This window comes from Solea solea, chromosome 8 (assembly GCF_958295425.1).
Source record: "Solea solea chromosome 8, fSolSol10.1, whole genome shotgun sequence".
Taxonomy (NCBI): Eukaryota; Metazoa; Chordata; class Actinopteri; order Pleuronectiformes; family Soleidae; genus Solea; species Solea solea.
Window position 1 is genome coordinate 5,315,005 of NC_081141.1, and position 20,508 is coordinate 5,335,512.

General features: G+C 42.0%; 1 protein-coding gene across 2 annotated transcripts; it reads right to left on the reverse strand.

The window, feature by feature from the left end:
- Positions 1-2,785: 2,785 nt before the first annotated feature.
- tbx1 (T-box transcription factor 1) lies at positions 2,786-12,849 on the reverse strand. Of its 2 annotated transcripts, none has more exons than XM_058635392.1 (8): positions 12,259-12,849; positions 10,712-11,051; positions 8,396-8,497; positions 7,554-7,725; positions 6,539-6,694; positions 5,545-5,612; positions 4,812-4,912; positions 2,786-3,878 (listed from the first exon to the last, which is right to left on the reverse strand). In XM_058635392.1, the coding sequence occupies exons 1-8, from the start codon at positions 12,440-12,442 to the stop codon at positions 3,496-3,498; spliced, it is 1,506 nt and encodes a 501-aa protein (XP_058491375.1). In that variant the 5' UTR covers positions 12,443-12,849; the 3' UTR covers positions 2,786-3,495. The 2 variants fall into 2 exon arrangements, with proteins under 2 accessions (XP_058491375.1, XP_058491374.1); XM_058635391.1 differs by having other exon boundaries at positions 10,712-11,102.
- Positions 12,850-20,508: the final 7,659 nt, after the last annotated feature.

A 20,508-nucleotide genomic window follows, 5' to 3' on the forward strand; every position in this document is an offset into this window, starting at 1 on the left:
TCAAATGTGATTGAATACAAACGTATGAAGACTCCTGCACAGTGATGGTGATGTGTTTTGATGGGTCGCATAAAATGTCCGTCATCGACCTCATGCGCGAGGACGCAGAGAAATGTGAAACATGTGTTCTGTTGTTTAGGTGGACGTCGAGTTGCTTTTACCTGTCTTGTTTTTTTGTAACTGTCCAAGTGAGTCTTTTCACCACAAGTGTACAGAGGTGAAGCGAATGCATCCCGACCCTGATGGGCCTGTCAGAACAGATGTTCCAGATGCAGCCGAGTGTCAGATGATGCCTCGGGTCCCATCATCATCCATCCTCTGCCTCCTCATACGTCACTGGCAAGTCCTTGGCACGCTGTCTCCTGCAGTCTGAGACACCTGGGCATATGAGCGGTACTGCAGCGTAAGTGGAAATGAGCAAGTCGCTCTTCTCTTCACTGTGACATGAATGATGCATCAAAACCCTGAGTTGGAAATTGGCCTAAACCTGGTGTAAAAACACGCCAGAGCCTGTTTTTGTTCCTGTGCAGAGATGTAGTGCAGAAAATGTTTCTTATAGCGCACACACACACACACACACACACACACACTGTACTGATGAGATTGGTTGGTATTGAGGTGCAATTCATTATAATTCCTCCAGCAGGCACAATTTCCCTGATATGCACAAAGAAATATATCCGTATTATTGCCTGGATTCTATAACCTGTAAATGAAACTTTAAATTCTTATTGTAAATCAGTGTAATTAAACTCAATCAAAATGCTTAAGATGAATAATATAATCTCTTATTTTTATAAGCCTGACACATTTCTTCAGACCAAACTGATCAGTTTCCAATGTGGATATCCAGGGGGTGGAAAAATCAATAAATAAACAGGCTGTTGTTGTATGTTGGTAATAATGTCAACTTAAACAGTAAAAGTATGCACTGAGCATGATTTATTATTATTATTATTATTATTATTAATAATAATAATAATAATAATAATAATAATGTAAAAATATAATATATTGACACTTATGATGTTTTATGTTGATACTGTGCTATGGTAATTTATAGTGCTACTTTTATTGCATGTGTTTACTCAGTACAGCTTCAACACTGCAACACTATTACTGTTATTTTAGACAACAGTCTGAAACTGGTCACTGAAAGCCACAGAAGTGAACGTGACGTTAATGCGTTCAAGCCCAATTCACTGATCATTTTCATTATCAGATTATTCAAGATGAACTGATTTGGTGTGTCCCTAAATGCAAAAAAAACAAACCACACAGATCTTACCTTCATAGAGGAGCAAAGAAACCCGGAAAATTCACATTGAAAAAGCTGATATGCAGCTGCAGTTGAAATCCTGTGTATGAGTGTGTGTGTCCTGTGTTGTGAAACCTATAATTAGTCTCAGTATCACCTTTGGAACCTACTTTTCCACTTGTTACCTTCGCACCATAAGCTCCAGCTCAGCGGGGGGGCGGGGAGGCAGCACAACCATTACATCCTGCTTAAGAGCAGTTGATTCTTGGGCACCTTTTGATATAAACATATTTACCTAATTGACATTATTAGCCTAATTAGCATTGATAATAAGTTATTTAGTTGTCACTCTGTTGTTAAATTACCAGCCAAAGTAAATGCAGCCGAAGTTTTCATCATTGAGCAAACAAACCAAAAAATGACACCGCCAATTAGTCTGCCTTTAAACGCATGGACACGTTATTTAACCTTTGACGCCTTTACAGCCATTAAACAGTCAGAGGTCGAGCAGCCTCAGGCGTCGCTTCCCGCCCGTTCTCTGTCCAGTTGCAGCTGGGTTCAAGGAGGGAAAGTACACTATTGAAATGAATCATTAGCTTGTGTTTCCCTTTTGTATCGTGACAGGCACAAATCCCAGAGCAGGACCCCCTCAAACCCCCCCCCCCCCCCAAAAAAAAAAACTAGATGAACCACGACAACAAAGCATTCCTCATAGGACTTCAAATAGAAGATGGAAATGGCTGCACAGATAGACATTCTTAAAATATCAGCCAACTGTCCCATTAAACATGAGCAATGATATCCTTTTGGGGGGGGGAGAAGGGAAATGTAAGCGCTGTCCGTTCCCTCAGTCTGTGTCATGACATGTTATTGATATTTTCAGGGAAGGGAAATGATTGTTTCACTGATTGATTTCCACATTAACATCATGTCTATAATGAATATTTTAACACAGGATAAATATTAATGTTTGATTTCGTTTTAACAGCTGTTGTTACTTATGACTCCGAGCAGATACATTGTCCTGTGTCCTTATTTATTGCGTTTCTTGAATTGTTGTTGTACTGTCAACTGTAACACACAGTTTCCTTTTGAGGGACAATTGCACCTCGGAGCTGGACTGACCTGAAATAAGACACAGAAAAACTGTCACCTCAGCTTTGGGTCGTCAAAGCTAATTTTTCAAGATGGTGACTGTTCTCAAAATTCTCCACAGTGTGTAGAAGCAGGAAATATGGTCACTGACTTATTTTTGTATGTGTATGTGCTTTCTTTTTTTTGTTTCATAAAACCAGATGCAGATTTCCACGTTGGTCCTGCAGCGCAGTTTAATGTTTTCGACAGCTTCCAGGTCCCGACTGCAGAGGACTGTGGACGCCTCACCCCGTTTCAACACAGCAAATCTGGAGAAACCTCAACAATAATATCTGCGAGGTACGACTTTTTATATAAGCCTTCCTCCTCTGTGGTGGAGCAGCAGCAGCAGCAGCAGCTGGGACACTGAATGGAAGATTTGCACAAAGAACGTCTCTTTTTATGAATTACAAGAATTTATTGTTTATTTTACAGATACAGAACAGTCATTCTGCTTCATTTATTTACTTTGTATTGCTGCAAGTCAGTGCCATGGTGCAAGCTTCTCAGAGCGGCTCAAAAGTTTCAGAATGTTCCTCCATCAGATCTCGTATTTGTTTATTTTTTCTTCCCTCAAACAAAAACATTTGATGTGTTTCGACACCCTCTCTCTCTCGATGAGCTCAACATGCAAACATCTCGTCTACCTAGAAGGTTGATGATGGACTACATAACATATGGCTTTTTTGAAAGCAATAAAAACAAGGCAAATCAAAAAGTGCATCCAACACAGAAAACGAAAACCAAAAAAAAGAAGTTCCAGTCTGTGATCAAGGTATAGTCTGAGTTAAGGAGAGGTCCTGCATTTCTGCTGCGTCACTGCTGGCTCAATGTCTGCACCGCTCAGGTGAGAGGCGCTCTGATGTAGAGCTGTTGTCACTTGGGGGTTCAAAGGTCAAATCGGACCCTTTTTAGATGTCCATGTTCACCCCAAAGATGCGTTTCCCTTGTGAATAAATACGCCAGGGTTTATCCAGCGGAGGAGATTCAGGCTGTGAACGCACCACTGGTTGCATCAGCCAGATTAACAGACAGAGCTGTGCTGTGTTTCTTTTTCCATTCCCACAGTGCTGTGTACTGTTGGTTGAGGTGGACAACAGTCATTATCTGGGCCCGTAGTCATAGTTAGAGGGGCCGCTGGTGGCTGAGTACATGTTAGCTGTCGCTGGGTTCATGTGGTGATGGTACGTGTGTCCTCTGATGCCGGGTAAAGGGTAAGGTGATGGCCTGGTCTTGGCCCCCAGGTAGTGTTCGTACGTGGTGGGGTACTTGTACGGGTGGTGGTGCAGGGTGTCGGGGGGAATCGCGTGGGGGTCTGAACGGAGGTCGTGGGGAGGGCTGGGTCGACCGCTGGTGAGTGGGACGGCGTGGAGGCCTCCCGGGACGGGCAGGGCGGGGCTGAGGACGCGGGACATCAGCTGGTGAGCCGGGTCGGCGTGTATGGGCGTGCCACTGGGGTCTCGCTCGTATTCCCTCCGACTGTCTTCTGTGGAGGAGGAAGAGACACGAGGAACGTCAGTGACAGGCGACATGGGAATGCTTGGCCTCAGCAGTGTATGTGTGTGTGTTCAGTTGTGCTGCAGTATGTTATGACATGTAACGACACCAGTGTGTTAGTGGGTGGGAGCTAGCAACAGTTTACACTGCACTTATTAATATAATAATAATAATAATAATAAAAAAAATTACTACATAGTAAAAAGCTGTACTGAAAGTGTAAATAATAATTATCTGCTAAAATATAAATACTGGTCTGTAAACAATAAATATAAACTATTATTATTATTATTACAAATAAAAATGTATTAATACAATTATTTCAATTTCATTCAAATTATTTTAAAGCATGTTATGGCCATGTCATAACTTGGGTATTGTTGATATTATCATTACTAGTAGTAGTAAAAAGTATTATTAGTATTAGTCATAAATTATATTAAATATTACATTACTATTTTATTAAAAACATGTAGTTGGTTCAAAAGCTTTTAAGGTATTGTTGTTGTTACTAGTTGTTACTAGTGTGTTATAATATTAGTATTTCATAACCATGGTATAACTTGTCAGAATTAGTGTTAGTATAATTAAAACTAGGTCGGATTAGATTCTCTCTAAAGCTTCTAATGGGCGCGGTGCAGCCCGAGTATAATTAGGAAACATGACATGGATTAAGTAACAAATAAATCAATTCATCATCAGCTCTTGTTTTCATTGCAGCTTCTTCCTTTGTTGTAAAATAGTATCAGAATGTTTTTTGATACTGATAGATGAGGTTAAATTAAAAGTCGGGTAGATTAGCCTGAGACCACACGTTTGAATTAAAGACTTAAGAAAAAGCTTGTGAATATTTTACGACATGTTCAGATGTTTGATAGCGTGCGTGAGTGTTGTGAAATGAAACACAGAGCGAGCCGCAGACCTTTCTCTGTGCCGTTCTGCTGAGGTGGAGATGACATTGGGTTTCTTGTTCTGGCAAAGGCACTCATTATTGGCAGCGAGCCTGGCCTGTGATTCCTGGGCCTGGAGCAGAGAGAATGGATTCAGTTACATACCCATTTAATGAATGTCAAGGGCACATATTCTTTATTATGTATTAAATTGACAAATGCATTTTAAAAAAGAGTTTACACTGACACGTGTAATGAGCATTCACACGTTGACGTGGCTGCACTTTGCTGTGACTGAAATGTGAAGCGACCTTTCACACAATTCACATTGGCCTGTTTCATGTAAAAATAACCAAGAAATCCCCGTAAACTTGAATGCTACTGCTTGAGTTTGTGTGATAATGGAAAAAAAGACATTTTAAGAGCTGGATAAATGCGTTTGGACAAGGTTTCAGCTGTCTTATTGTCCCACATAGGTGGTGTTTACTGCACTTGTGACAATTAGACCGTGCCTGGTAATTTGTCAGTGTCATAAAACCACCAATGACTGACTTTCAAACATAATAGTGATGATGAAACATTGGGCAGCTCATTGTGTTCCTTTTTTTGTGTGTGACAAACTCCACCCATCTGCTACATGTGAGGGATAATAAAGCAAACAGGAAAAACTGTTTTGCAAAAAATGCTCTCGAGCGCTGATGTCAACTTCTTTCTTTTACATCATAAGACTGCATTACTGTTTTCTTCTGTGATGTAAACACTCACCAGTCCTCTGGGTCACAGTCCCTGAAGCCCTTTGCAAAAGGGTTGCTGGCTATCTTCAGCTGTGTGATCTGAAATGAAGAGCATAATATCATGTTAACATAAGTGCTGCATGCACTGGGAGGAGAGCAGTGATTGGAAGTAGTCCGAGCTCTGTTGTTTGAGACTGTGCCTTCACCTCACTGCAGTGTGGTATTCAAAACAAAGTCCATTTATGTAACTGACAGTTGATACAACGCTCGTCTTGTTATGAACAGTGATGATTTCCACACTGACAGCTGCACACAGTCTCATTCTTTGGATCACAAATGGCACAATCCAGCCTCAAACTTAAAAAAAAAAAAAAAAAATAGCCTTATTCATCCTCAACATTTATTTTACTGTGTTGCAAGTGCATGGATTATTTTTAATGTTGTGATTCACATTATTAAGGGAAGTGACACTTCACCCACTGTAGCTGCAACCTTTATAAAACAATTACCTCCTGTTACATGATGTAAAATGAAACAGAACACTTGTTTCCTGCTCGCGGGAATAAACTGCAACTGACTTTTCACCATCACTCGTGAGCTGCTGATAGGAGCTGAATATTGTATTTTTCTCTGAATAACCCACGCACGCACTGGTGTGTGTGTGTGTGTGTGAATCTAAACACACGCAGCATAAACTGATGGAAAACAGAGCAAAGGGAAAACGAGAGGGGAACCAAACCTGTGCGCAAAGAGCGCACGCACCATTTTTACGCACGGCAGCATAGGAACACAAATCCTCATAAATAATGAAATCAAACATTTTTATAAAACATTTTCATCATCAGTAACATTTTAATGAGACTGGGTCATTTTAGAAAACGAAATATTTCAGTGTATCTGTTTATTTTTTTATTTAAAACCTTATATTAATATAAACTCGGGTCATTTTTACATTTTCAAAAATTGTACTTCTGTACATCACACAGATGTGGATTTATTTTAAATGGGTGACGTGTTGTTCTTACCCGGTGGTTCTGGTACGCTGTGACCGCGGTGAAGCGGGTCTCCTCGAACACGAAGGTCTTGTAATTCTCCTCTGCGTATTTCTCGCTGTCCTTGCGCGGGTCCACGTAGACGACGTGGAATCTGGGCTGGTAGCGGTGCATGGAGTTCAGAATGATCTGGAACAGGCAAAAGTGTTTATCAGCACTCGCGCGCAATGATCATCCATCATTGTAGCAAAGGTCTCGAGGCGCGCAATGCAACATTTCTTGGACGTTATTATTTTAAAAGGAAATGAAAATAATTATAAGTAAAATAAAACAAAGCCTTGTATACATTTATATCATTCACAGCTCAAACGAGAACGTTTTTGTCGCTTCTCATTTCCAATAAACTTATTAAAGGAGCGTGTTAATGATTTAAATGCAGAAAGAACCTGGTGCTTCTGTTTTATTGCATGTTAATCTGTAATAGTTCAGTATTACGCCTGTTTTATGTGGCTGATTACACCACATTTAAAAGCACTAATCAAAGTTGTTTGCTGCAGTTGTGTGCGTAGGCTACTCTTAATTTACACTATAAAGAGTTCCATTTTTCTTTTTTCTTTTCTTTTCTTTTTTAAATTTCCATCACAGCTAATGAAGTGACACACGATCACGGAAACTCTCGGGCAAAGGGAGTGAGTTTATTTCCAGCGGTGAAATATTCCACTTCCTTGCCGTCATTTCTGGAGTAAAGCCTGTCGTACAGTGAAAAATAGACTTTTGGAAACATCTCATTATAGATTTAAAAAAGAATTAAGGTGTAATAACTTGTATCAATCAGTGGAGGCTCAGCTTCTGCAGACTCTTTAAATCTTTAAATGGAGAGTTTTTACTATTTACATTTCACTGTGATTCTCTGCAGTTTATGTCATTATTTACGCAGTGGTTTAAATACAAATGTGATAAAAATGAAATATCAGGTATTTTTAACTATAAAGTAATTTGTAGTTAAACTAAATTATGCATTTAGTGTGCTGTGTGTTACTGTACTTACATGTCCGTTGTCATCCAACAGGTTGTTGGTGAGTTTGAGTTTGTCGAAAGAGACGATCTGCTTCATCCACTGCGCGCCCTTGGCCGGAGAGTCCGGGTGATAGTGGACCCGGCCCGGTGTGGCGGGGTCGGCTTTACCCGCCACCAGCCACGACGAGCTGTGGAAAGCGTACCTGCGGGGTTTAAAGAAAACTAGAGGTAAGACACGAGCTTCCAGTATTTAGAATTCATTGTCCAAGTATGAACGCACGTGTAAGGAATTTGACTGTGAGTTTACGCAGGAACAGGAACAACAAAAGTGGTTCAACACTCGTAGAGGAATATTACTTAGAAACGTTCATAAAATACCCAAATAAATACATAAAAAGTTACACACTGAGGATAAAAAACGAAAAGTGATAAAATGGCAGTATCTCACAAATGCATCATTCATATTAGTGCCAAATATCTTATGTGCAACGCCCTACACTGTTTACACTATATGTGTTCTTATTATTTATTGCATATACTGTTTATTTTTTTTGCTATATTTTTTATATTCCTATATGTTAAAAACAAAAGTTTACTAACTGTGCCACTGTTCATTTCCCGGTGTTTGGCACTAAGAACGTTATTTAATTGAAGGTAATCATTGCCCACAAGTGACTGGATTTATTTTTTAAAGGATTTTTGTATTTATGGTGACATTTTTTTTCCCCCTCCTGCTGTTGGAATTTAACTGCGCAAAGATGTGGCTTGTGCGCATCAGTGAAAACCAACGAACGGGTGCAACGTTTTACTGTCCCGCAGAGACACATGTGAGGTGCGTCTCGTGCAGGAGGTGTCCACACGAGTTAGACCAACCTGTAACGCTTGTCGTCTACAGGCAGGAAGTCCATGAGGAGCATGTAGTCTGCCATGGGATCCATCCCAAATATTTTCACTTGGAAAGTTGGAAACATTCTCCTGCAAAGAAAAGAACAGAAAACACAAAGCGACGGTTACATTTAGGCTTTAAATGATGTCCTCGGCTGCTGCTGCTGCTATTTCTGTGTCATATTGTCTAAAAACAAATTTGGATCGTGTGTGTGTGTTGTTTGGATTATTTGAAGTCAGAGGAGCCAACAAATTAATCTGCCAAAGTATTATTCTAATTGTTACTATTATTATTATTATTCAAAGCCAGCATGTTCGCACTGTATCCAGCTGTGGTGTCTGCACAGTTTCGAAGTGTGGCCTGAGCTGGAGGCTTCAACATGACAGAGGCTTCACATTATTGGAAATGACGCGATTGAGCCCGTGCGTAACCAGATAAAGCTCCCACTGATCTGACTGCAGCTTTTTTTTTTTTTTGGCTTTGTTGTCTTTTCACTCCGCGCTTGTAACTTCTGGCAAACTGGGGCTTTCATTTCGTTTTCTTCAGCTACTCTGATGGAATCCAGACACACGGAGGCCTACGCATGTATACGCGCGCGCAGAGTGGAAATAACACACGCGCTCATGGACTTAATTTTTGCGTTATTTGACGCATACGCGAGGATGCAGGAGGGTAAATGTCCAGTATGATAATGAAGGCAGTTATTTTTGCGTGGTGATTTATTTTTGACATCTATCGATTAAGTAAGAATAGTTTCTATTGTTTTTCCCCCTAATGGATTCACTTTGATTGTTAAGAAGCAGCGGCTCGGTATGTGGCCACGCACACAAACATTTGTTTTTCTTCCCCCCCCTCTCCTCCTCCTCCTCCTCCTCCAGGTTTAGGTTACTGTTTAGGCAGATCCATATCCCCCAACAACATCAGCTGAAAGTTGAGTAATCCTGCCGAGTCAGTGAAAGGGATCCTGAAAAAAATCAACGCTCAATTAACGTCAGTGTTGTGGCTTGGTGAGGCTGAAGGAGCTGGTAAAGTGTTAAAGTGCTCCGCTGCACCTCCGCTTTCTCCCGCGTGTGCACGCGCTCAGCAGCCCTGCGTGACTTTTTTGTGACTTAAATCAATGATTTTTACGCGTCTTCATGGCAGAGAAAGTTACACACATGTATGTATTTAGTAGTGTTAGTGAGATATTTTATGGGCTGCACTGGAGTCAGGGTCAAACTTTGGGCAAAATAAATTAAAAAGTTGAATTATTTTTGCAATAATAATAATAAGGATTCATTTAAAAGGCTTGATAAAATCAGCTCTCGTTGCATCACAAATATTCAGATTAATTTTTTTTCAATAACTGCATTATTAATAATTAAAACATAATAAATAATAATTTTAAAAAACACTAATATTGCACTTAACATTATATTTACTGGATCTATAAAACTGCACAATCACACACCTTAATTTATAGCCAAATGTGATAAATATTATTATTATTTAAATTTTTAAAAGTTTGCATATTATTTTTAATAACACATGCATTGATCCAGGTCTTGTGTGTTTATTAATTCAGCCACTTTACAGCAACACAAACGTTCAAGTTTGTCCGTTTAAAGTTGAAAATGAAATTATTTACATGTGCAGGACTCTTTTGTGTGTGTGCAGCAAAAAAACGTACTATATAAAGAAACAACAGCAGCTACTCTTAATTGCAAATTGGGCTTACGCAAGTACAGGAATTCAGGGCTGTATATATGACATAAAGAACCAAGACTTTAGTATTGCGACACTGAATGTATGACAACATAACCATAATAACACTGCTTCTTATGAGTGTGTGTGTGTGTGTGTGTGTGTGTTAAACACTTGATTTGTATTTTCTATTTCTGTGTAGATTTGCATTGTCCTGCTTGCGTGTTTATCTCTCACAGGTTAATGGTGTAAAAGTGTGCTGCATATACAGGAAAAGCGTCTTTTGTTTACAGTTGCTCTTTTTTGGTCAACTTTTAATAAAGTGTGGAAGAAATTATTATAAAATAATGGTAGATTGAAGTCAGTCCATTAAGAAGACCAAAAGAAAAATATACAAAAAAAAGTCTTGTTTACATGAACTTGTTTGCAATTAAATTACATTTCCATATAAAAATGTAGTCCTTTAACGTACGTGTTTATATATAATTAATTAACTCTTAATTTTAAAGAAAGAAACTTAAATTAGGAGAATAACAACTCCCTGTAATATCAGTGATATTAGCTGCTGCTGCATTATATTAAAATCATATTCCCACATATGCATCACGCGTCCTGCTCACCTGCCCGCCTTGGTGACGATCATCTCGGTGCCCAGCTGATTAAACTCGTCCCATAAAGCTTTCATCTCCAGCTGGACGTTAATGTTGGCCACCTTCGGGTTCTTCTTCACGATGGCTTTGCTGTTCGGTGTGGAGCTGGAGGACGACGACGAGCAGTTGGGAGTCCCGCTGTCGCTCGGCGGCGCCGGGCCCGGGTTGGAGCCCGGGTAGTTGTAGTTGTGCTGGGCGGCCGGGCACGGCTCGAAGTGGGTCTCATGTTGGCTGTACGGGTCCCCGGGGGACGGAGAGAGGTGGTAGCCCCCCGGCGTGTTGAGGCTGTTCAGGCTGCTCGTCGTGAAGGCTGCAACATCGCAAAAATGGGACAGCTGCGTCAGCCACGGACTGGATATGGCTGAAATCATCCCAAAAATAAAAAAAAAAGACTTGATTTACTTAAAATGCCTCACACTTTAAACACAGATAGTGAGACAAAAATAAATGACGCAGGGTTCGGCGAGCTCCCAGTGAGTTGTCAGGCGCAAAACGCACCCGATTCGGTTTAAGAAAAGTTTCCGTCTCGGTTCTTCGTTAATCCCTGAGGTTAATGCATCCACTGCGAGCGCGCTACACACAAACACACTCTGTCTGATCTCAAAACTAAAGTAAACGTCCGAAAAGTTTCCAAAAGTACCGCAGAGTCTCTGATCTAGTGTTTGAAACGAGCCTGTGGTGAAGTTTTAGCTTTGCGCTCTGAGCCTGTTGCTCCTGCCGCTGCCGCTGCTGCTGCTGTTGTGTGTAGGTGTGAGTGTGTGTATGAGTGTGTGTGTTAACCCCGTCTCCTCTCTTATCTGTCGCAGAGGGCCTCCCCTTTGCGATAAAACTGGTTCTTATTTCTATTTAGATAAGGAGCTGCAGGTAATGCGCCTTTTCCTCGCCTTGGGACGCGGGGACTGATTGACAGAGAAGTGCGGTCCTTTTATTTATTTTTTTTTAAATGGGCTTTCCGGCACTTCGTTTAACTTCTGGATAATGGTATCGCCCACATCATCAGCCCCGTTTACAAACAATAGAGGATGTGAGCGGCGGAACGCAGTGGATACGGTTTTACAAGGTAAACACTCACTGATTTGCATGAACAAACAAACAGGCAGCTGCAGGTGACTGTTGCGTTCTCGTTATTGGACAAATAGAGGCCCCATGTTGAATGGATGGACGGAATGATGCGTGTTACATGTGCCTATTATGGTCTGTTTTAGCCTCATTGTCAAATGTATGTAATCCTTTCTAAGAATTAAACTTGACTCTGAGCAAAGCTTTGGGTTTGGAATGGAGATTTTTTTTTCTTTTCCACTGTGGCTGCTCTGCAGACTCTCTGCTGGTTATGATCAGGACCGAATTTGTGTTATTTTTGCACAACTGAGCCACAATTAGTGTCATTATTTTTTGCCCTTAACTTGCGTCCATGCATTCAAAACAACGCACCCATTTGTGCGCGCTGTTGCGCGTAATTTCAGCTGTGATGTGCACATGCTACAGCAGCTCTACATGGGCATCAACAAACAGTTTACCTTCCATTTCCCGCGTCACAGTGCTGTAGTGCATTTTAAAGGAACTGTGGTTATGCAGGTCTGGCTTGTCTAGGCCGGTTCTCTGTTTGTCAAACGCAGCGTTTCCTGCTCGCTCTGCAGCCGAAATCAGAGAGGCAATACTGAAAGCGTTCGCCTTTGGAGAGAGGGGACCGTCGTCGTCCATAGGCGAAAGATCGGGTCGGGAATATCCGTCCCTCCTCCTTCTCCTTCTCCTCCTCCTCCTCCTTCTCCTCCGCTTTCTAGTCGCACAGAAAGCAGGAGAAGGCAGCGCACAATGGAGAGGAACATGCGCCAAAAAGGAGGTTTTCACATTCCGCCACCGGCGCTCGGTGGGTGCGAGAGTCTGGGGCGATTAGCTCTAAAAAGTATTCCCACGATTAAATGTGAGGAAGACTCTCCCGTGTTTTAGTTCATCTGGTGAGCCTCTAAACACGTCCCGGTGTCAAAACATGATTCATCCGCATAGAAGACACACGCGAGGGAGAGAAAGAGAAGGCGAGTTCCCTTGTTTCTCCTCAGGTCTGTGGCGGGGAGGTGTCATCTGAGTCCTGCCTTGAGGAGAAGCTACTACAGCAACGAGAATGTCAAAAGTGAGCAAGATCCACGCCTCCCCCTGCACCAGCAGGAGGGGAAAAAACTGTGTGTGCGCTCTGCACGGGATGTTTTATTCCAATAAGACCCCGTCAGTCAGTCATTTGAATTCAACTCTCCAACGTCACTGTAATGTCCGGCTTCAAAGTGCGCCACTTTTCCAGTAAATTACGGGTCTATATATACACGGTATGCATGCGTGTGCATATTTTAGCTGCACAAGCTGCAGATAGTGCTACTCTGTCCCAGAGTCACTGTATTTTACGCACCAGCTCAGTGTGAAAATGTCACTTTTCTCACTCAATGTAGCAACAGGTTGTCACACACGTGCATAAACATGGACGTTGATTTTAAATCAAATGGAAATGCAAGTTAAAAGAAGTGAGCCATGGCAGATGTGTCACTACATCTAAGAAATGACACTCGTTTTTACAGTTGTATACGCGCCACTGTTTGGATACAGAGTTTTACGCATCCACACACTGCTCACATGTCTCTCTATCTCTCTGATTCCCCTGCGTCCGCTGTCCTAAAGCCGGATAAACACTGCTCGTGGCACCCGAGGCCCGAGCTGGACTTGACCTCTCCGCCTCGTTAGCGCTCAGCTGATCCAGACTGTGATTGTGTTGTGATAGAGCGGCCGGATCGAGTCTTTTAATTTACACTAGAGTCAATGGAATACGTGTGAAAGCAGCAGCGGGGTTCTAATGGGATAAAGCAGTTAGAGGATTAAGTCCTGTTTGTTTTGGATGTTCCGCTGTGGGAGGGAGAGTGTAAATAAACCACTGCAATGTGTTGAGATAGATAGATAGATAGATAGATAGATAGATAGTACACATACATGTGCGCTCTGATGATGTTCCTCCAACCCTTTTTTAAAATCAGATATGATGCCTCACTTCATCAATGCCAAGTCGGAAGCCTCCTTTGTAAATACTAAGGTGATAACAGACAAAATGCAGGGCAGATGAAACTGGGATGAGTCTGTGTTGGAATGAGCTCGTAGGCCTCAGGAGCGGCCAAAAACACTCACCTCTGCGCCTCTCAGTATAAAAAGACTGAACGTGCAGGTGACACATGGCAGGAAAAAGCTGTTTGACTCAATGGAATTAAAAATCTATAATTTTTCATTGCAATCATTGCGTAAAAAAAACTCACAACAACACGAATGCCCTTTATTTTGAAACATTTTTAAGTGAACAAGTGATGGTTCACGCGATAAACTAAGCAATGTGTGTAGCCGCAGTCTCCATAAATGAAACCATGCACATTTTATCAGCTGTCCAGTTAAAACCACTGCGTATAGTTTATAGAGAACCATTTTCAGTTTCACTGCGCGTCATGGGCGCACACCTTTTTGATTTTTACTGCTCCACAGAGCCACGTGTGCCGTTTCTGAAGAGTGTAAACACATGCGCTCCAAACCTGACAGCTACAATTAAGGCAAAGTGTGAGCAGCCTGTTTCTCCATGTTCACCCACTGTTGGCTCCGGCAGAGCGCGGACGCACAGTCACATCTCACGCAAGCATCGTCAGCAGCGAAATTCGCTCATATTATTATAATAATAATTATTTAATTTAACAATACAGTGATATCCAGTAACAAGCGTATTTATTGTAGCACATTTCATACTGTTTGTGTTCAGCGTGTCAGACATTAGGATCAACATTAAATACTGATTACATGCAACATTTAGACATTTTCAAAAGAACATCCGTATTTTTTTCTTTGAAATAACAGCAGTTAAAATATGAGTTGTCTTTTTAGAGCCAATGCTTTTCATGTTAAATGCATTATTTTTGCATTAGTTTTCTGATCAAATTCTACGTGATTCGATTTAAAAATTTCACAAAGAATAATGTAAATACACATCTTTCACTTTTTCTTTCTTGTGCTTCATTTATCGCCTTTTATCCCTGAACCATTGTGCATAGTAAGATGTACAGTAACAGACACCGTAAGGTATCAGGGACAAAACTACAGAGCGCATGTGCCATTTGGCACGCGATTTTACGCACAGGAGTAAAAGAGAAAAGTATAATAATCACAATAACATCACAATGCCTTATGGTTCCTCGTGCGCTAAGACGCACACGTATATGTGAGGTATCGTGTGTCCTGTCCCCACCCACGCAGCACGGATCTCGTAAATTGCTGTTCTATGCTGTTGTTGTTGTTATTAATTGTGCCATCGGTGTATCTGGAAGAACCTGTTGGACACACACACTTTACGCATGTGTTAAGGAGACAGTTAATTTTACGAGAGTCTCGGTGCCATATTCGGTCCTATAAAACAAAGTAATGTCAAGTTAACATCATTTTACTGATAATAAATCACACGTTCTAAATATATATATATATATATGTATATAAAAAACAATTGTTTTTCCCGTTCACCTCAAGTTATGTGGACCGAGGCGACGCGCTCCAAGTATAAAACCTTATCCTATCTAAATATTGCTCTAAATCCCTGAGTGTGGAGGAGAGGAAGTGAGCAGTTGACCGCTGACAGCAGAGAGCCCGGGGTGTCCGCTCTCTCCGCGGGGCTTTAGGAAACGCACGGAGAGATGCAGGCCAGGAGGAAGTGTTCAGTCATCTGTAGGACCTCCGGCCGCTCAGCAAAATCCATGAAATACATACAAATACAAATGTGTGTGGAAAATTTGGGCGCATTTCAAAACTATACTGTCCTTAAATTGTGAGTTGAAAGAAAAATCATTTCATTTCAGTTTTTGGAGCTTCTGATACAAGCTTATTTTGATGTCTTTGATTCAGCACATGTGAATATTGGCTCTGAAACAAACAAAAAAGTCAATTAAAATCACGTTTTCGTCAAGGACACGAGCCATACTTAATTCAAAATTCAGGGACTCTCCTTTATGATCGAAAGTACTTTCGTTTCTGTGAATTTTGAATAGAAATTAAAATAAACATGAATCAATTCAATTAATTTTAATTAATTACAACTTATGTGATTTTTTATTTTATTTTATCACCTGTAAAAACATGATTTATTTTGTGCATTTACCCGTGCGAAAAAATACTTTTATTTAAAAGCCATAATTGTGTTTTATTGACAAACATACACGGAATTAGCCTTGGTGGAGTCTAAAGATCAATATCAATATTGATTATCATAAAGGCAAGTTATTTCTATCAAAAAATAATATAATAAAACATAGTATTGTTAGTAGTATGACTCTCTTGTTCTGTATCATTAATCAATCACATATCTGTGTTTCATTGTGTATTTAATGTAGGATAATATGAACTCCACTGTCTTTAGATATTTGTGAAAAGCTTTAAAATAAATGCAGGTGCAAACGGTCTTACAGCAGCAGCAGCAGCAGCTCTGAATTTGTCGGATGACTAAATGTGTGTTTGTCTTCATTCGCTCCGCCGGTTCCAAGCAAAAAAAAAATCCACCTCTTTTCCCGGAATGTGAAATCCACATCAGCACAAACACATATAATTGGCGTTTTTCATTAAAAACGTCCAAACATTTCAACCGATTTCTTTCATTATTTATTTTCCCTTATTTATAATTTAATTTCTACATCTGTCACTGCGTGGTTTGGTGGATATTTGGATTTTTTCCCCCCTCCCTCTGGCCTTGCTTGATGGTATGATTTTTTTTTTGAGTGGGATATTTCAGTAAAAAGTGCGTGTGTTTGGTGTTTGCTGCACACAGTTTGCTGCACACTGTGTTCACATTGTGTCACAGGTGTTTGCAGATGCACATCGTCATTCATTAAGTCTCCACTCGTGCGTAAAGGCGACCACAGTGCACTAATCCCTCAACGTGTTTCAATACAATCACATCTAATGCAACAAAATCACTTCATATGATATCATATTTTACATTTACATAGTGACTCCTGTGCTTCCAGTCATAAAGGGCGTGTTACAGTAATATTATATATTGTTCAATTCTTGTTAAATGTTACAGGGATTTTCACCTGGTAGATTTATGTGACCCCTGTGTGGCTCAGAATGCTTTGTTGTAATAATATTACAGGGATTTCCACGTTTTCTCAAGATAAAGAAGAAGATAAAATAAATAAGCCCAAACCACATTTCCTTGTTGGCATATAAACGCACTTTTCCTGTTCAGCCCTGTTCTCTCTTTTATTTCGGGGTCATCATGGACATAAAAACACAATGGACATGAACACAATGGCCGAGCAAAGGTGAAAATCATGATTCCCTGGTGTCTGTCTCGGGTAAATTCCATCATGTATTCCCACATTCATAAAACACTGTGGGAAAAAATGAGTGTTGACTTCATATTATTCATATGAAAAGATTTTTTCCTGGAATTATATTTTTAATTGCACTATTTTTTTTCCCCCCAAAACTTTTGACCCACCTTTTTAAAGATGGCAAACCATCACAAGCAAATTCACTCTATAATTGTGACAAGAGCAAATTTTGTTTTATCATCTCTGGCTTAATTTATTAAATTCTATAATGCCTAATATTATTTTACAAAGTAAAATCAGACTTTTCATTAATATTAAATGGAAAAGGAACAGTTTATGGGATGTTTTTCTTTTTATTCAACGCAGACACATTTTGAGTCGGAATTGTTTTGAATTTTGAGGTTTGACGACTTCACACAGCTGCTTTTTCTCCAAATAAAAAGAGATAAAAAAAGTGCAATTATCACTTTCTCCCTGCCTTTTGCAGATGTCTGGGAAGATGTGTGCCACCATTATTTGTTTATGTTGGGAAGAAGGCTCCTTTCTCTCTCTCTCTCTCTCTCTTGCATGTCTTCCCTTGAGTTAAAGAATGAGGCCGACAGCTGCCAACTGTGCCCCACAGAGCTGCCCGGCTGATGCAGCGCGGCCTCGACCCTCTCCTCTCCTCTGCAGCTCGGCTACACCTGAAGCAGCACTGTGAAGAAGAACCAGGTGAACACTCATAAGATTCCGTCTCATGTTTTGTATTTATTGAATCAGAACAGAAAGAAATGGACGATGCACGCGTTTGTCCGTGTGGAACACTTGTGTTATGAGTCGAAATTTCATGGAGACAGAGAGTGCAAAAACAGCCTGGAATGTCTGTGTAGGACATAGGACGGGTGGAGGGTGGGGTGTGGGGTGTGGGGAGGGTTTGCTGCAGTCAGATCCCTTTTCAAAATCACTTCTTCTCTTTCCCTCCCGTCTTTGTTTTAAAACTGGGAAGCTTTTAGCTTTTGAAAAGTATCCTTTTCCTATCTGTTGCACGGCCGCCCCAGTCGTCATCACCTCGCCTCTCCCCGCAGCCCTTCTGCAGCGCCGGTAAATAGCTGGCATTCCTGCCACAAAGAACCGTTGATGTGGGCCCGGGGGGGGCCTCCGTGATCTGCCCAAATTAATTAATGCCTTTCTTCTGCCCGAGCAGGGTCCGCGGCCTTTGTCTCCTCTAATACGTCTTAAGCCCGGTATGAAATGCAAGGGCAGAGTCTGACGCTCATTATAAATCTGTCACTGCCTGCTTTGCTCTTCTCGGCCTGGCCCGTGATCCTAAATAGGCCTCAGTGTAGCAGAGAAGCCATCCTCGACTCTGCCGTTGGCCCCCTCGCCCCCTCCTTATCTGCCGCCCCTCCCTGCTCCCCACTGGCTTGGTATTTATTTGAATATGAGAAGGCCTGCTTGTTGTTTCTGGCAGAGGGGGCTCAGGACTGAGACCCGCTTCCCACCGGCGCTCCATACGCCTCAACACCCCCCCCCAACTCCTTCCATCCTTCCATCCCCGCGGTCACTCTCTCCATCTGTCCCTCCACAGTCACCCTGGGTTGTTGACTCCTCCTCTTGCTGCTTTCATGAACTTAAACCTTAAACCACAGACCTGCAATCAAAGGCCATTCAAAACAGCACCACTGTGCATGTGTTTGAGATCATATGTGCATATCCCATTAACTACTCTCCCTCCCATGGTGAAGTTAATAACTGTGTTAGCACAGGGTGGTCGGACTCAATGTTCAGCTTTTATAATAAATGTAAACGTGTTAGTCCAACAAAACAAAAAGCAGATAATGCGATTGGGAGTCAAATGACTGTTGCATGCATACGTACGACCAGACCGACCTTGGCACTCTGCACATGTTCCACAGTCCCCGGCCTTCAGCTTTTGACCTAGAAGTAAAAAGAGAACAACATGGCAAAATCCAGTCTGGGTCACATTTGTACTGATGAGCAGACTAAAATGTTTGCTCTGCCAGATTAAAAAATAAAAAAATGTTGAATTTAATGGATAGTAAGAAGACATGGGAAGTTGTTTTGGTTCGATGGGAAAATATCTAAGCAGAGAGTTAGACATACACATTGCCACCTCGGAGACACACTTCATTCAGTAAATGGATTCCCCCATAATGCTTTGATGTGCTTAAAAGACAGTCGTCCAATCAACAATGCCGTTTCTCCTGACCTCAGCGTTCAGCAACACGATGATGAGTCTCCCAATTTGAAACGCCGAAGGTGTTTAGTGGGGTTTTAACGCGGCAATCCATTCTGTGACAGCAGGATCAAGATGGCCTCTCAGCAGCGGCAGGAAGTGCATAAAGTGTCCATTAGAGAACTGCCCCCCCCCTTCGACACCAACTCCAGACAGTGAAATTAGGGGATCAGAAGCGTGCAGAGATTTGACCTTGAGGAATGCTATTGCCACACCCCCCCCCGGTTGGAAATGCACAGTGGAGGAGACAGGAAAATGAGCCACAATGTGGCTTTTTGTTTGGGCGAACAGGGGATTTGGGTTGAGTGGGGGAATATTGGGCCTTCCTGTGCTCCTCTTCCATGATGAAGAAGCAGGAAGTCACACAGGAGGTAAACAATGTGCAGAACGGAGCCGATACCAAAGCCTGGAATTTGCACCCCCATCCTCCCTGATGGCATGGCTCTGGGCCAGTTGATAATGGACGTGGCGCCCAACAAGCAGCGTCCATGTTTGAAATATTTCCTCAGCAATGAAAAAGTAGAAGTAAACGTAAGTCAGTGCAAAATGGACTTGTGGGGGTTTTGCTAGGATCAGCCACATCTCGGGTCTCCGGCTGCGCTCCAGGTCACAGATCTTATTTTGTCAGCCTTGTCACTCAGTCACTCGGAAAATAAAAAAAGCAGCCTTCACCAATCGGAGCGAGGGTTGAGCCGTCTCGCGCTGATTACAGCGATTCATCATGTCGGCCGCTCCCTGCCACCACATGTTTGTTTTGATCTCTTCCTCTCCAGCACAGTGACAGTGAGAGATGAGGGACCATGTGGCAGGAGCCGCACTGTGCCACTGAAACCAGCAGCAACGCGAGCGGCAGCTCCGGTTCCCCTTGTGCAGCTCCACACTCCGGCCACACAGCCCCAGCTCGGAGGAGACGGAGCTCAGTAGGGCGTGGGGGAGATCCAGCTCGATGGCTAATTGCAGACCAAAAGTGTAACTTTAGGGGATCGGGGGATTAAGGCATGTTGACTTGTGTTCACTAGGGGGCTAAACTGACACTCGGCTCCCCCAGAGTGGACAGTTCCTGAAACCCTCTGGAGTTGGCTGGGGGGTCTGGGTCACATTAAGGGGGTACTGTGTGGCCTGCGAGGGCAGACCACATGACCAGCTCCTCTAAAACAAGCACTGCTGTGTCCATAATGTCAAACACTTCCTCCATCTGC

What these genes read in the sequence shown, in the direction of transcription:
- tbx1 (XM_058635391.1), bottom strand. Translation starts at nt 12,442, where the DNA reads ATGGACGACGACGGTCCCCTCTCTCCAAAGGCGAACGCTTTCAGTATT. An exon ending in TGTTGGATGACAACGGACAT is followed by an intron (nt 6,695 to 7,553) that starts GTAAGTACAGTA and finishes TGCCTGTTCCAG; the next exon opens with ATCATTCTGAACTCCATGCA. An exon ending in CAGCGTACCAGAACCACCGG is followed by an intron (nt 5,613 to 6,538) that starts GTAAGAACAACA and finishes TCTTCATTTCAG; the next exon opens with ATCACACAGCTGAAGATAGC.